Source organism: Atractosteus spatula, chromosome 2 (genome assembly GCF_055471065.1).
Source record: "Atractosteus spatula isolate fAtrSpa1 chromosome 2, fAtrSpa1.hap1, whole genome shotgun sequence".
Lineage (NCBI taxonomy): Eukaryota > Metazoa > Chordata > Actinopteri > Semionotiformes > Lepisosteidae > Atractosteus > Atractosteus spatula.
This window is the reverse complement of record NC_142707.1, coordinates 48,054,225-48,068,357: the sequence shown is the minus strand read 5'-3', so window position 1 is coordinate 48,068,357 and position 14,133 is coordinate 48,054,225. Positions and strand designations below refer to the sequence as shown.

At 38.2% G+C, this 14,133-nt stretch overlaps 1 protein-coding gene across 1 annotated transcript in view; it reads left to right on the top strand.

The window, feature by feature from the left end:
* snap91a (synaptosome associated protein 91a) overlaps positions 1 to 14,133 on the top strand; it is an 81,650-nt gene that overhangs the window by 31,838 nt on the left and 35,679 nt on the right. Inside the window, 2 exon segments of the mRNA XM_088929923.1 lie at positions 12,041 to 12,116; positions 13,851 to 13,953. Of these exon segments, the coding sequence (XP_088786049.1) occupies positions 12,041 to 12,116; positions 13,851 to 13,953 (179 nt within the window).

Genomic DNA, 14,133 nt, shown 5'->3' with positions numbered 1-14,133 from the left:
AAATGCTTTGTGTAGATCACTATACAAAATGGTCAAGAACCTTCTTTGCACTTAAAGAAAACTGTTACTTCTAGTTTCTTCATTTCAGAATACTGAATAATATCAGATGAATCTTAATATTAATCTAAGATAGCCTGTTCTGTACAATAGCAGTCTGGCCTGGTACAGTATATATAAAGTATAGTTTTGGATACGTACAGAGCTTTTTAGTAAATTATTTTGCACAGACTTGTTTTTTCGTATTCTCTTGTAAAACCAAACACTAGATGTCTTAACTAAGACGGTTTATTAATTTTTAATAAATAAAAAATGTTGATGATAAGGGTGTCCAGCATCCAAGGTTCCTTATCTATTTCTTCTGGCCTGTTGCCTTGCTGGATTGCATACAGTGCCTTCAGAAAGTATTCACCCCCCATTGATTATTTCTCGTTCTGCTGTGTTGCGAAGTCAAATTAAAGCATATTTAAAAAGGATTTTTTTCCACTCCGGTAAAAGTAATTCTCTTTAATGTTAAAATGAAATACAGTATTTAGATGTCTTCAGAATTATATAAAAAATAAAAATCTGAAAATGACTTAATTGATAAGTATTTGCCCCCTTTGTTTTAACAACCTAAATTGGGTGAGGTATTAAATTATCTTGAGAGATATCACACTAAATATGTTAACAAGGTACACCTGTGTTCAGTTGTGAGGTCTCACAACTAAAACAGCAGATCAGATCAGTCCTGCTGTCATGAAGACCAAGGAGCTGCCCGTGGAACTTCGAGATGAAGTTATTAGGAGGAAAAAAGCTGGAGAAGGTTATAAAAAGATTGGCAAAGCTTTGAACCTTCCTAGGAACACCGTGAAGTCCATTGTAACAAAATGGAAAAAACATGGCACAACCCAAACACTACTAAGATCAGGCTGTCCTACCAAATTGAGCAACCGGACAAGAAGGGAAGTTGTCAGAGAAGTGACCAAGAGGCCAGCTACAACACTGACAGAGTTGCAGAGCTCTTTTGTTGAAATGGGAGAAACTGTCCAGACATCAACAATCTCTTCAGCACTTCACAGATTCGGCCTCTTTTGGAGAGTGGCTAGAAAGAAGCCACTTCAGAGAAAGGCCAACATTAAGTCATGGCTGGAGTTTGCTAGAAGCCATGTGACAAAACCTGAAACCTTTTAGAAGAAAATTTTGTGGTATGATGAGACTAAAGTTGAAAGAGACTAAAGTTGCCTGAAAGCAAAGCGCTATGTTTGGCACAAACCAAATACAGCCCAACACTCAGGTAACACCATCCCTACTGTCAAGCATGGTGGTGGCAGCATCATGCTCTGGGGTTGCTTTTCGGCAGGAGGAACTGGAAAGCTTGTTGCCATCAAGGGCAACATGGATGGAGCCAAATACAGGCAAGTCCTTGAGGAGGACCTGTTTCAGTCAGCCAGAGATCTGTGTATAGGGCGAAGATTCGTTTTCCAGCAGGACAATGACCCAAAGTACAAGGCAAAAACTATAAAAGAATGGCTTGAAAAAAAGAGGGTTAGTATTCTGGAATGGCCCAGCCAGACTTGTATCCAATTGAAAATCTGTGGTATGACCTGAAAATTGCTATCCACTGACACTTTCCATCTTATTTGGCAGAGTTGGAGCAAATTTACATTGATGAATGGACATAAATTCCACAATCTAAATGTGCAAAGCTCATACAGACATACCCAGGAAGACTCACGGCTGTAATTGCTGCTAAAGGACTATGTAAAAAGTATTGACTGGGGGTGAATACTTTTGTAAACAAGACATAAAACCTTTTCATTCTGGAGAAACTACTGTTCTTGAATAAAAAAATATTTTTGATTCATAAATGTGTTGAATTTATTGTGTTATTTAAGGGAGAAAAATTTTTTTCAATGTGTAAAAATTTGGAGGGGGTGTAACAGAAACAAAATGTGAAAAAATTCAAGGGGGTGAATACTTTCTGAAGGCACTGTAGATGAAATAGGATTAAGGCACTTTAATCCATGATAGCTGGCTGCTTTAGATGTTACCTGTTTTGCATCATCTGATATAAGAAGCTGTATTATGTTTATTCATATTTGGATGCTTGTGATGATGTATAGGTTATACAATACAAAATTTTAGATGATGTCGGTATAACAATGTCATGTTCCTTGATACAGGCAATGGAGCATGAACCAGCATGATTACATTTGCTAGAGTGTGTCTAGATCTATCTTTATATTCATACATTTTTGTCTAGATGGAAAAGAGGTCTCTACTTTTTGAGAAATCAATGTATTGAGGGCCTTTCTGATTACTACTAATTTAGCCCATGTTGATAGCAGTTGTAATTTCAAATTCATTTGTTCTCTAAGCACATTGTTCTTCTTTCTGGACAGTAAAAAGCTTCTTAAGGAGACATCAGCTATTTAATATACTATATAGTAATACAGTGCCTTGCAAAAGTATTCAGATCCTGTAAAAGTTTTCAAATGTTTCTGGATTACCACTGATACTTACACACCCTTTTCCATGCAGTATTTTTATTGCAACCTCACATGCTCAAACAGAAACCTTTTAAAGATAAATCAGTTATTTGTCAGCAGACATCTTAAATACAAAAATTGAAAGATGCTGCTTGTTTATGTGAGCATAGCCATTATATAGAAGGTTTAGTATCAATTCTGACAATCTCATGCGTACATTAAAGCATTTCTTCTTGAGACTTTACAGAAACTTCTGGGTGAGACAGAGCTGATCTTTTGCAAAATCAGTTGTTTGAAAGAGGGATAGGAACTGATGTTAAAATAGTGAAAAAACCAGAGCATGACCAGATATGAAAATTGGCCCAATACAACATTTCAGATTCAATTTTGCAGAAAGTAAACTTACGCTCAGTATGCATTATGGGGAAGAGAATACATGTACATCCCCTAACTGAAGTATTTAACGAGTGCCACATAGCTCCTTTCAGTGATTATACTAATTAAAGCTTCTGTATTGGGACAAAGCAATGGTTTACATTGAGTGAGTATGGAGATGGTAATCCTCTCTCTATGCAGAACCACTTGCGTTAACACAGTCTTCTAGGATCAGATTTGGCAGGAATTCCACAGTTACTGTAATTTTTTATTCTCCAGAATAACGACACCCCTACTATGAGTAAGGCAGAAATCCATCCTCTTCTTAAATTTTCATGTTGGGATCGGGTCAGTGGCAAAACCTGGCTATCTCAGGAAAATTCAGTATGGACACCCTCCCCTGCCATCACACCAGCAGTACCATAATAAAATAAAGTAGCTCATCCTCAAAGCCAGACAACAGTGATTGCCTTGGATAATGCCTCACAGAAAAGGCCCAGGGGGCTTACAACTGACGTTTGATATGATATCGCTTTGCTTGTCCATCTGTTCTATTTCAGTAAAATGTCATATTTCGGTCAGATAAACAGCATCTGACTCCAGCTTTCTGCCCGTGGAGTTGCTGGAGCTTGCTGGTGTTGCGAGTTATTACTCTGACTGTGTTCCACTCATGTGATGGGGAGTGGTGAGCCAAAGTTAATACAGGCTTCACACTCAACATCTTCAGTTTTTAAATTTGAACAATTTAAATTTTTTTTCAGCTATTTTGTCTTCTCAAGCTGCTTGCTTTTGGTTTTTCTTTTGAAGCCTTTGTGTTGTTGCTACTGTTGAGCCATCATCAACTAAATAACTTAGATAATTTTAGTTAAATTCTATTCATTTTCCCAACCCCAAATCTAAACCAGGCCTTAGCCAGATTCAGTTTCAAGAAGAACTCAAGTTAGAATTGGGCCCATACAGTAGTAAGATGTATGGGGGCCCGTCTGTGGGACCTCCATAGCAAGGCCTCGGTTCCTATACTGCCTATATCTCTTCAATGAAATCTGCTCCTCCTCCAATCTGCTGGAATGAAAAAAATTAACCTTTCCAATTCAACCTTTTCCAAAGATTGTACCTGCTTCCTTTTAACAAATTTATACTTAGACAACATTCATAAAAAAAAATACAATCCCCAACTAAAAGACTGGGCAAAACCTAGTAAACATTTTATCAATGAAGAACGGTGGTTATCGTGCAACAGAAGCTGGGTTAGCTTGCATATGTGGATGCAATATGTTGTTAAGAGCTGTTGTTGTTAATATGTTGTTAATTGATGAAATATACTTTCATATCTCTTGTTCCATTTCCAAATTGCAAATACAGGTTTTGGTTTCTGGTCTTCACTGCAAGTTCTGAAAATCGAGCATGCTGAAAGTGGTTTTAAATTTCTGTAGCACTGTCTTGTACTTGATGTGTTTTATCTTGAACAATGATTCACCACCCCGAAAAGTTTGCAAATTTTACTGGCACTCATCTCATGTCATTTGCCAAATCACTTTATATACTGTACGGTGTTGAGGGAAGCCGGAGCTTACCCGGCAAGCAACGAGTGCAAGGCAGGGTACACCCTGGACGGGGCGCCAGTCCATCGCAGGACAAGTGCAAGCCAATCATACATGGGGACAATTTGGAGGCCACGGTGAAGGCCAAGGGGGGAAATTTGGCCCGGACACCAGGATAACTCCCTACTCTTATCGAGAGCTGCCCGAGGATCTTTAATGACCACTGAGAGTCAAGACCTCGGTTTAATGTCTCATCCAAAAGACGGTGCCCACTACAGTACAGTGTCCCCACCACTATACTGGGGAATTAGGACCCACACAGACCGCAGGGTGGGCACCCCCAGCTGGTCACACTAACACCACTTCCAGCAGCAACCTTAGTTTTTCCCAGGAGGTCTCCCATCCAGGTACTGACCAGGCTCACACCTGCTGAGCTTCAGGGGGTAGTCAGTTGAGAGCTCCAGGGTGATATGGCTGCTTACTGCCGCTCATAATACTTTCAAATAGGACTTAATATTTAGATAGAGCTATAAATGTCAAAAGAATTGTGAATTAGATTTTTAAGGAAATTAGTAGATTCTCAGCTGCATTTCTATGGGAAATCCAAATGATTTCAGAATCAGCAAAAGAAAAGTTAAAAACAATTAATGTGTAATGTAAGTGGTTTAACTTGAATTAAAGTAAATGCGTATTTCTTTAAGTGACATCAGATATTGAATTTCAAACTACATCTCATATAGTGATGCAACACACTGTTCAAAATAGGTTTCTTGTTTAAGGCTAGGTATACAGTAAGTCACCATGTTTGGTCTTGATTCAAGACATGGATGTTAGGGCTTGAGACTTTAAACAGGGGTTATACAGTAGTAATATTCCCAATATGCACGAGGCTCTGTCCACCTTCTGTTATTCTCTACTCTTTGTGCTCCAGTTTCCTTACTATTTTATGTATGTGACATAGATAATGACTCCAGTTTCTTCTCAAGGGCATTGTTCAGGGTCACTGAAATGTCTTTGCTGGTCTGCAGTTCCAGAGAGTCCATAGGGGTTCTCTATGCTGTAGCGTGTCATTGTCTTTCCCAGAAAGATCTTTCACTTTCTTTTTCACTCATTTTCCTCACCCTTCAAACACACTTATTAGCTAAGACCCGGGTAAGGACATTGAAAGGTTTGTGCAAAAATTTTTTTTTTGGGGGGGTCACTTGTGTGAAGTTATTGAATAAATGACATGAAGCCCAGCATTTTTGTTCTGATTCTGCCGCTTGTGTCACATGACTCCCACATAAGGATAAGCCTGAATAACTTTGTCGTGAACCCTATTCAAAAGGAAAAATGAAAATTACTTTTGTAAACAATAATGTTCATATGTTGACCTTTTAAAGTTTTAAAGGGTAACACATTTAACAATAGGGGTATTTATGAAACAGTTTTCCAGTCTAAAGTACTGTGCTGGCCACATGATGTTGGTAATGGCTTCATCAGAAAGCTGCAATATTGGAGTGTGTTTTTCCGAGGAACTATAGATCTAATTTCAGTTCTGCGAACTTCAAAGGTTCCTAATTTTGTAATATTTCCATGGGTAATATATTAATGGAAATGTGTTGCATCCTTCACCGCTTGAATGTCTTATGCTTGTAAATCATGAGAGATATTACCCATCTTGCAGGTTCTTGGTTAGATGAGCTCCATTTGTCATTTTTGCTGGTTCCATACCAAGATGCTTTTCTGCATGACTCAGTGGTCTCTGCCATTCTGTCAGCTTTAGCAGCTTCTGCCAGGAACAGCTCAGCCTTCTTGGCAATTATGGTGTTGGCTCAGCTGCTTTTATTGTGGTATCTAGCTGTGCTGCCAGAAATTGCAGTAGCCAGCTTATCTGCAAGAGGTCTGAAACACCTGGCAATGGCCATGTAGCAGGCCTTTCCGTCACAATCCCCATGTTTTATTAATTAAAATGAGTACAAAATAACAACCTAGGGCTCGCTCTGAGGTCCCTGTGAAGTTTCCAGCATATTTTTAACATATCAAATGTTCAAAATGTCATGCAGTCGGTTTGAACCATGAGGTGACCCACAGCAAAATTCATGTTGTGTTCTGCTGTATTAGACCACAAAGTCTGTCTTTTGGAATGCTCTTTTAAACATTTGCTTAAATAAGAAATGTCTTATGGTTTAGCAATGGATTTTGGTATACAGTAGATGTTACCTTTAACAAATGAGAAAGTTTTGAAAATGTGCACTTGCTTGGCGTAGAAGCTACATTTTCAGATTTAAGTGGACTTTCTGAAGTATTTTGATGTACTTTGAATATTTATCTTAATGGTAAATTGACCAGACATCCTTGCCACTGGATTGGGTCAAAAATCTTAACTCAAAATGGTTAATAAAGAAAGTTGGAATTGGTGGACATGAGTTATCTTATTAAATTTCTTTTATATAAGTTGAATTTGCTGTGACAGCAATGATCTACAGTGGTCTAATAACTTGCTGGTAGCAGTTCAGCAATTTCCAAGTCTGAGTGCTTTATAAACCATGACCAGTTCTGCTCTGAACAGCAAAAATGATTCAAAGCAACACAGTACAGACTTTTTCTTCCCTTTTCTAAACTGTATTTATTGCAAACTTTCTTTTTCTTTTTAGATATTCAGAGTTATTTACTTAGAACACACAGGGCAGGAATAAGGAATAAACCAGTGTAGCAGATTGTGATGTGACTTGTTGACTTTGTGTAACAAGTCTTTAAGCAGCTTGAGTGGACGTTTCTTTCCTCACCCTGCCAGCCTTTTTATCACTGTTGTTCTGTGTACTGTATCTTTTGGTTTTGAAATCCTCAGATATTGGAGATATTCACAGCTGCAGCTGGTGTTTCTAGAATGTTCCGAGTCGGGCCTCCCGAGTGGTTCAGTTGGTCAAAGCACATTGAGCCGTGATGTTTAGGTGTTAAAGGTTTGGGCCTGGGACACGTCACTAGCTGACTGTGACTGACATTCCCCAAGTGGTGGTGTACAGCAGGCCGGGCGTTGCCATGAGTAGTGTTGGGATTTATCAGGCGGTGGCAGGCTTGTGGTGCTGTTGGGGATGAGGACGTGCCTCCTCCAGTTACCGCTGAACCTGCTGTACACTGCTTGGGTTCCTGTGTTGAGAGTCATGAAGGTGAGCGTGGCAGGGAGTTCTTTTCCTTAATCTCCCTGAGTGAGGTTTGCTGGCAGTTCTAAATTGGGCGCAGTTTTATCAAAAATTGTTAGAAAATAAAATTAGGAATGGATTTTGGTATACAGTATGTTACCTTTTACAAATGAGAAATGTGCTTGAATTCCATGTTGTAATTAAGTCAAGTGTTCAGATTCTGACTCTTGGCCTTTACTGCTCACTGCATTACTATAACGGCTGTGCAAAGGTTCATTGATGGCATGTTCTTTAGAGCTTCCTTCAAGAATTAAGTGGATGTTCCTCGCATTCAGTTAAGTCTGGACATTTATGTGTTTTAGATGTGTGAATTGCTAAGGTTTACTAGAATGACATTCAGCATAAAACGCTGCTCCAGTAGTCAAAATGAAGTGCACTGCTCTCCTATTTATAGACTGCACCTACAGAAATGTGTTTCATATTTGCACGTATGGTACATCCTCATGTATTTCTTTAAAAGCTGGAAGCAGAGGTGACTGGTTTACTGTATGTGCACATTTTTAAGCTATACTGAACTCATCCCCTCTGTACATTACTGTACATTTTAAAACAAATTATTTTAAAATGTCAGAAAAAAATATTTTTCCAGCTAATATTGCAAAGCCAGTGGGAGAGGGACATTGAGGGCATTATTAGAACATTGCTACTGTGCATGTGGCGAAGGTGTCACTGGTACTCCCATGTTCCTACTGCCTGAGTGGGGTAGACATGTCATCAGCATCATATAGGAATCACATGGCCAGCTCGATCTCAAGCAGAAGTCATGCAGCTCCACCTGAGCCACAGCCCAGTCTTCTGCACCTGGCCTGTAACCGTGTGCTGACTGAGCCTGGCATCATCAATTTGAAAAAAACAAATAAGCCAAGAGGCCAGCGTGACACTGTGCAGAGGGTGTGGCTGGAGTATTACTCAGCCATTACACTGGACTTGACGAGTGTGGAGACCGGCTGTCACAGAGATGCTGTCCTGCTTCGATCAAGAGGAGCCAAGTGTTTTGGGGATTTGTGTCGCTTAACACCTCTCTCAGCCTTGGCATCAGCCTGGTTTTTATTATTTTTTCCCAACTACTCTTATCTGGGTTGAGTTTGGTTGACATCATGCTTTGAAAAGTATGAAACAAAATAATGGCTGCTAGTTTAGTTAGTCTGAGGTATGGCCTTCTAAGAGCATGAGCTGCCAGAATGGGGAGAAGAAGGGAAATTAAGAAGAATTTAGTATTCAAATATCCTATAGTAACTAAGTTAGAATAGTATTTGGATACTAGCACTTTGATTAGAATTACGTTCTGATCCTATAATAGTGCAAGCAGCTGTCAATGTTTAAATAAAACATGATTAAATCAACCTGGTTTCTCACTTTTCTATCCCCTCCCCCCCTTCCCTCTGGTAAGCGTTATAGGAGCATAAAGGCACAAACTTCAGATTTAGAGACAGTTTCTTCCCACAAGCTGTCAGATTACTGAACTCTACCCTTACCCCTGGCTCCCACTGATGTTTATTTTTCTTCTCACACTGCTTGTCTGACTTCTTTTTAAGTGGTATGTTAATTACCTTGTTGTTGTTGCTGTTCTGTGTTTATGTTTTTGATTCCTTTAATGATTCTTTTAATGTCTTTGTATTGGAGCACACAAATGAGCATTCCATTGCACTTGTGCATGTGCCAAATAAACTGAACAATAATAAAAATTAACGGCATCTTAGCATCTTTTAGCAAATCCCATAAAGCACTAAAGTCCAAAGCAGAAAATGTGGTCTATAATAACTTAAGGGAGAGACACACCTATAATCTGGATTCTAGAAGTCTTTTTTCATTAGCCAGTTCACAAGGAGTAGTAGCAGATCTCAAGGAAAAAAATACATGCGCTCCTTCTGAGTGTTCAGTTTGGCAATGGACCATCTGTTCTTTTAATTTCATATTACAATGAGATCATGTTTGCTAAGATGAGCAAACTGACAGCGCAGTCTGTTCAGAAGTCCCACAGCTGAAAACCACTCTCTGCAGGCACATAGCTGGGTAGCACAGACAGGCGTTGGCTAGATGTGCTAGATTTCTATACCGCTCTTCCTTCTGTGCCCACTGCGCACGCTAGATCTGGAAAAGGCAGCATACCCGCGCGAGTCAGGTGTGTATTTTTCAAACTGCGTGCTGTGATCCTTGTCGCATTCCTCACCACACAGAGCAGGATCATCGGCATTGCGAAAGGTACACTGAAGGCGTTTGTGCCGAGGGTCCAAAAAAGTTGCGATGAGGCTGCTTCTCCCGACGTTTGCGTCCATTAAGGTTCTCCTCAGAGAGTCGCCAGTTTTAATCTGTGACGTCTGGCTCCATCATCTGGTATTTTCATAGCAAGGTGGCAGTGATAAGGTGCACTGATGATGATGAGATGATTATTTTCATTGCAAAGCTGAGTTATAGCACCTTTCAAGGAGTGATATAAAGTACCAGCAGGACCTGGTTCAGTAACCTCAGGTCCAGTGTTGGGGCTTCTCTAAGCTTTCTATAACACTGTCAGATAGCAGCACTGAAAATGTCCTCCACAAAGAGACTTGACCTGAATTGAATTGTGCGCAACCATGCTATGGAAGTCAGTGATCAGGTAGCTGCTGCTGCTGCTGTTTCAGCTCCAAGGCCTGAGTTGCAAGACACTGTGGTGAAAATGTGATACAAGTTAGCTGCTCCAACAACAGGCTCCAAAGTATGTGCAGAACACACATGGGATGCCCAACCAAGAAAGATAGTCTGTTAAAACCATGCTGATTGCATTGTCTTGGACACAGGCAGTGATTTTGCCCATGAAGACGCCATGTTTAAGTTGTGACCTCCAGCACTGCTGTGTATCTTTCTGGTACTGCCACAAGTATGAAAAACAGTACTTTGCATAAACCATTCATCTATAAAATGGGAAACGACTGTTGCACTTGACTCATTATTGACTGCTACAAACAGCAACAGCACACTCTGCATTTAAATTCTTTAGTTGTGGTCTGATAACATATTCTGGTTTAGCAAATTCCATAAGCACAAAACTGATGGGTCATGTATGCTTCATGATCATGTTTGTAATTAGGCTTGAATTTTAGTCAATATGACATGCTATGCAGTGACATCGACTTGTTCCAACAGATTTGATTGTTTTTTCGTGATCCATGTGCGTGGATACTTATACTATATGTACAGTGATTAAACATTAAACTTGTTAATTTGTGATAGGTTTTGCTTTTCCTTGCAGATGTTACACTGTACAGTGTTCTCTTTATTTAAGCAAAGTTTTCTCACCATATTTGCCTTCGTATTCTGCTGCACGATTAACCAGTAGCACACGTGGTAGATATATTCTTTCCATCTCCCTGTTAATTAGCATTGTGGTATGGTTTCCTTATTTCACTGTCATATTAAAATACTGTACACTACATATTGCATTTGTATTTTAGAAAAGGCAACCGTTAAACTATTGTAAGTATTGGAGAAATGTTGTTACAGGCTGAGGCAGTTGACAATGGAGGTGTCTCTAAGAATGTAGACACAACAGGTAACACCTAACTCTTGTCAATATCTCCACTTCCTAGAGCATCAAACCAAGGGATGTTTACTTAGTTGTGCTGGGTGTGAGAAACACTGATCAAAATGATCTTCTAGTTTTCATATTCATTTCTGGGTAAATGATTAAGTGTGTCAAAAGTGCAGGATAAAAGACAGCAGAGCATAGAGGTATAATTAGAACCAACTGCTCGAGTATATTCTTGGAGAAATCCTTACAAGTTAGGAGTTATGATTAAGTGTTTTACATATTGACTATTCCGTTCTGTCATTTTCTGATTTTTTATAACCCCCATTTATAACAATATATTTTCAGAATATTCAAAAAGTATTTATGAAGGAACAAGTAAAGGTTTATTCCATGCTGAAAAGAAAAGAAACACAACGTTTCGGCTGATCTACACAAGTATTTATACCCTCCACTACATAGAAATGTTAAAAATGTAATTCATAGGAAATCAGAAGGTGTGAGTTTTAACATTTTAAATGCTTCTAATAATCACCTGCTGTGTATTGTAAGTATAGTACAGGACCACCCTGTGGTCTCATTATTACCTTCTGCATTTTTTATATTTATTTCAACCATTCTATCAAAACTGAATAGAAAATTGTATTCTGTTCATCATAATCATGAGGAGCAGCTTATGGTTTATATTCATACTTTGCAGCCTAAATGAATGTGTTAAATGCCTGCAGTCTGGGAAACAGATATTCTTTGAAGACAGCACTCAGTAGAGTCCCCCAGTCTTTGATTATGTTGCTATAAATCAGCCCTATAATGCTTTATTATTCCATTATAAAAAAAAACAATTAAAAGGAACAATCCCTGTAATAAATGTTTTCACATGTTCACGATATTGTTTTGTTCACGTTTTAATTTACTGTATACTGTACATCATTATAAGTGAGAACTAACCTTTTTCTTTCTTTCTGGCAGAGATTTATCCAGTACTTGGCTTCTAGGAACACACTGTTTAACCTCAGTAATTTTTTGGACAAAAGTGGTTCCCATGGTAAGATAACATTGTCTTTACCTATGTGGGTTTAATTGTAAACTTTGTTTAATGGTCCCATCTAGCCTTTAAGATGATTCATTTGTTTGATGTATATTAGGCCTATATTTCAGTAATACAGCAAATTTCCCATTTCATCTAATTGCCACCCTTAAAGAGGTCATGTAGATCATTCACATCAGTATTTGCCCATTATATTCTTATGTCCTGAGAAGCATTAACACAGCAAAAGCATATTGGAACCGATATCATTTTCCACTGGTGAGGAGTTTTTAATGCCTCGCTATATAAATAATGTCCTGTTTTGCATGTTCGGTATGTCTTTTTCTATTGTCTATGCTTCGGCTGTTGAAACCATTATACTTGCAGACATGACAGGAAATTTAACAAGTAAGAAATAACAGGGAAATACGATGATGTCATCCACTCAATTAATTTGATTTGATTTGACTCGCACACGAGTCCTCGAGAAGGGGAAGAAACTGCTTGATATGAAAGAATCTGCAAATTGCTCCCAAAGCCTAACATATGGTTTTGGTACAATACCCAGTATATTGAGGAGATGTTGTGGACAGTTTATGTTGTCATAGCAACGTCAATATAATTTATGGATCTTTGTAAAGTCACGTGCACTGCAACATCAAGAAATGATTTAATGTAATGGTTTGTTTTTAGATTTGATGTACAGTAAAGTGCTTTATAGTCTTCATCAAATATTTAGGTATTATGAATGCCCCTTCTTTGTTATAAAACCTTACTGTAACTGTTCTTAGCAAACTGATGTTAATGGCTTTCAAATAATTGCACGTTATGTTCAGTTCATCAGTTCATAATCAGGGGAGACAAATCCCCTCATTAACCTATTTGAGGTTTAAAAGGCTTGTTTTGTGTAATACTTATGATGGCATCCAGTATCTTGTTGAGTAAAAATATAGTGATCATTGTGTTTAATAATGTTTGCCTTCCAATGTGAAGCTATGTGAATGAAACATTTTAAAGCATCTTATATTCTATTTTTTCTTTTGGCAATCATTGTAGCTGCAGAGGAAAGATCCTATTAGAAAATCATCTGCTGAAACCTTTTTTTCTGCAGTAAATCATAGCATTTGTTGCATTGAGTAGATAATTGTATTCTGTCATCTGCAGGTCTTTCTCTCTGTAGACTTATGAGAGCCATGAAATATACTGTATATAGTTGATAAAATTATGGTTCTTCTGATGGCAGACATTTTAGACATCAGAAAAGAAAAGTACACTATTGACGTACAAAATGCTTAAGATCTCAAGGTACAGTTGTATAACAGCAACATTATTTCCCCTTTAAATAATTTAAATAAATCTTTACAGCATGAAATAAATAAGCTTGCTGTGGACAAATATATTTAGTCAAAATCTGCATCATTGATTAATCTGTAACTTCAATCATGTGTGACTAAATTCAGCATTACAGATATGCCTCATTTCCAGCTATTATGGAAGAGCCCATTTAAAACTGAAGCTTTCATTTTGCCTGCCAAAGATGGAGTAGCTATACACCAGACTATTCTTGTAAATTAATTTAGTTAATGATTCAGAGTAACAGAATTCAGAATTATCTCACATTTTTATTTACATTAATGGAAATACCAACCAGTGTTTTGATGGGTTCATAATTACATTTATTTTGAATCAGTCTGCTAAGAAGCATGAAAGTGAATGGGGCTTTGATTGGTAATGGTATCTGTTTTCTTTTAGGGTATGATATGTCAACATTCATCAGACGCTACAGCAGATATTTGAATGAGAAGGCATTTTCATACCGACAGATGGCATTTGACTTTGCCAGAGTAAAAAAGGGGTAAGCCAGAGTATTGCTTCTTTTCAGCTGCCAGCCTTAACAAACCTTTGTATAATTTGCGCACTTGATTTTTATTAGGTGATAATTCAGTATTGAGGTTCACTTCTTCTTTATACTGTACTTATAGTGCACATAATATTTTTTCCTACTCTGAAGCCAAAAAAAACTCTTCCGGGGTTA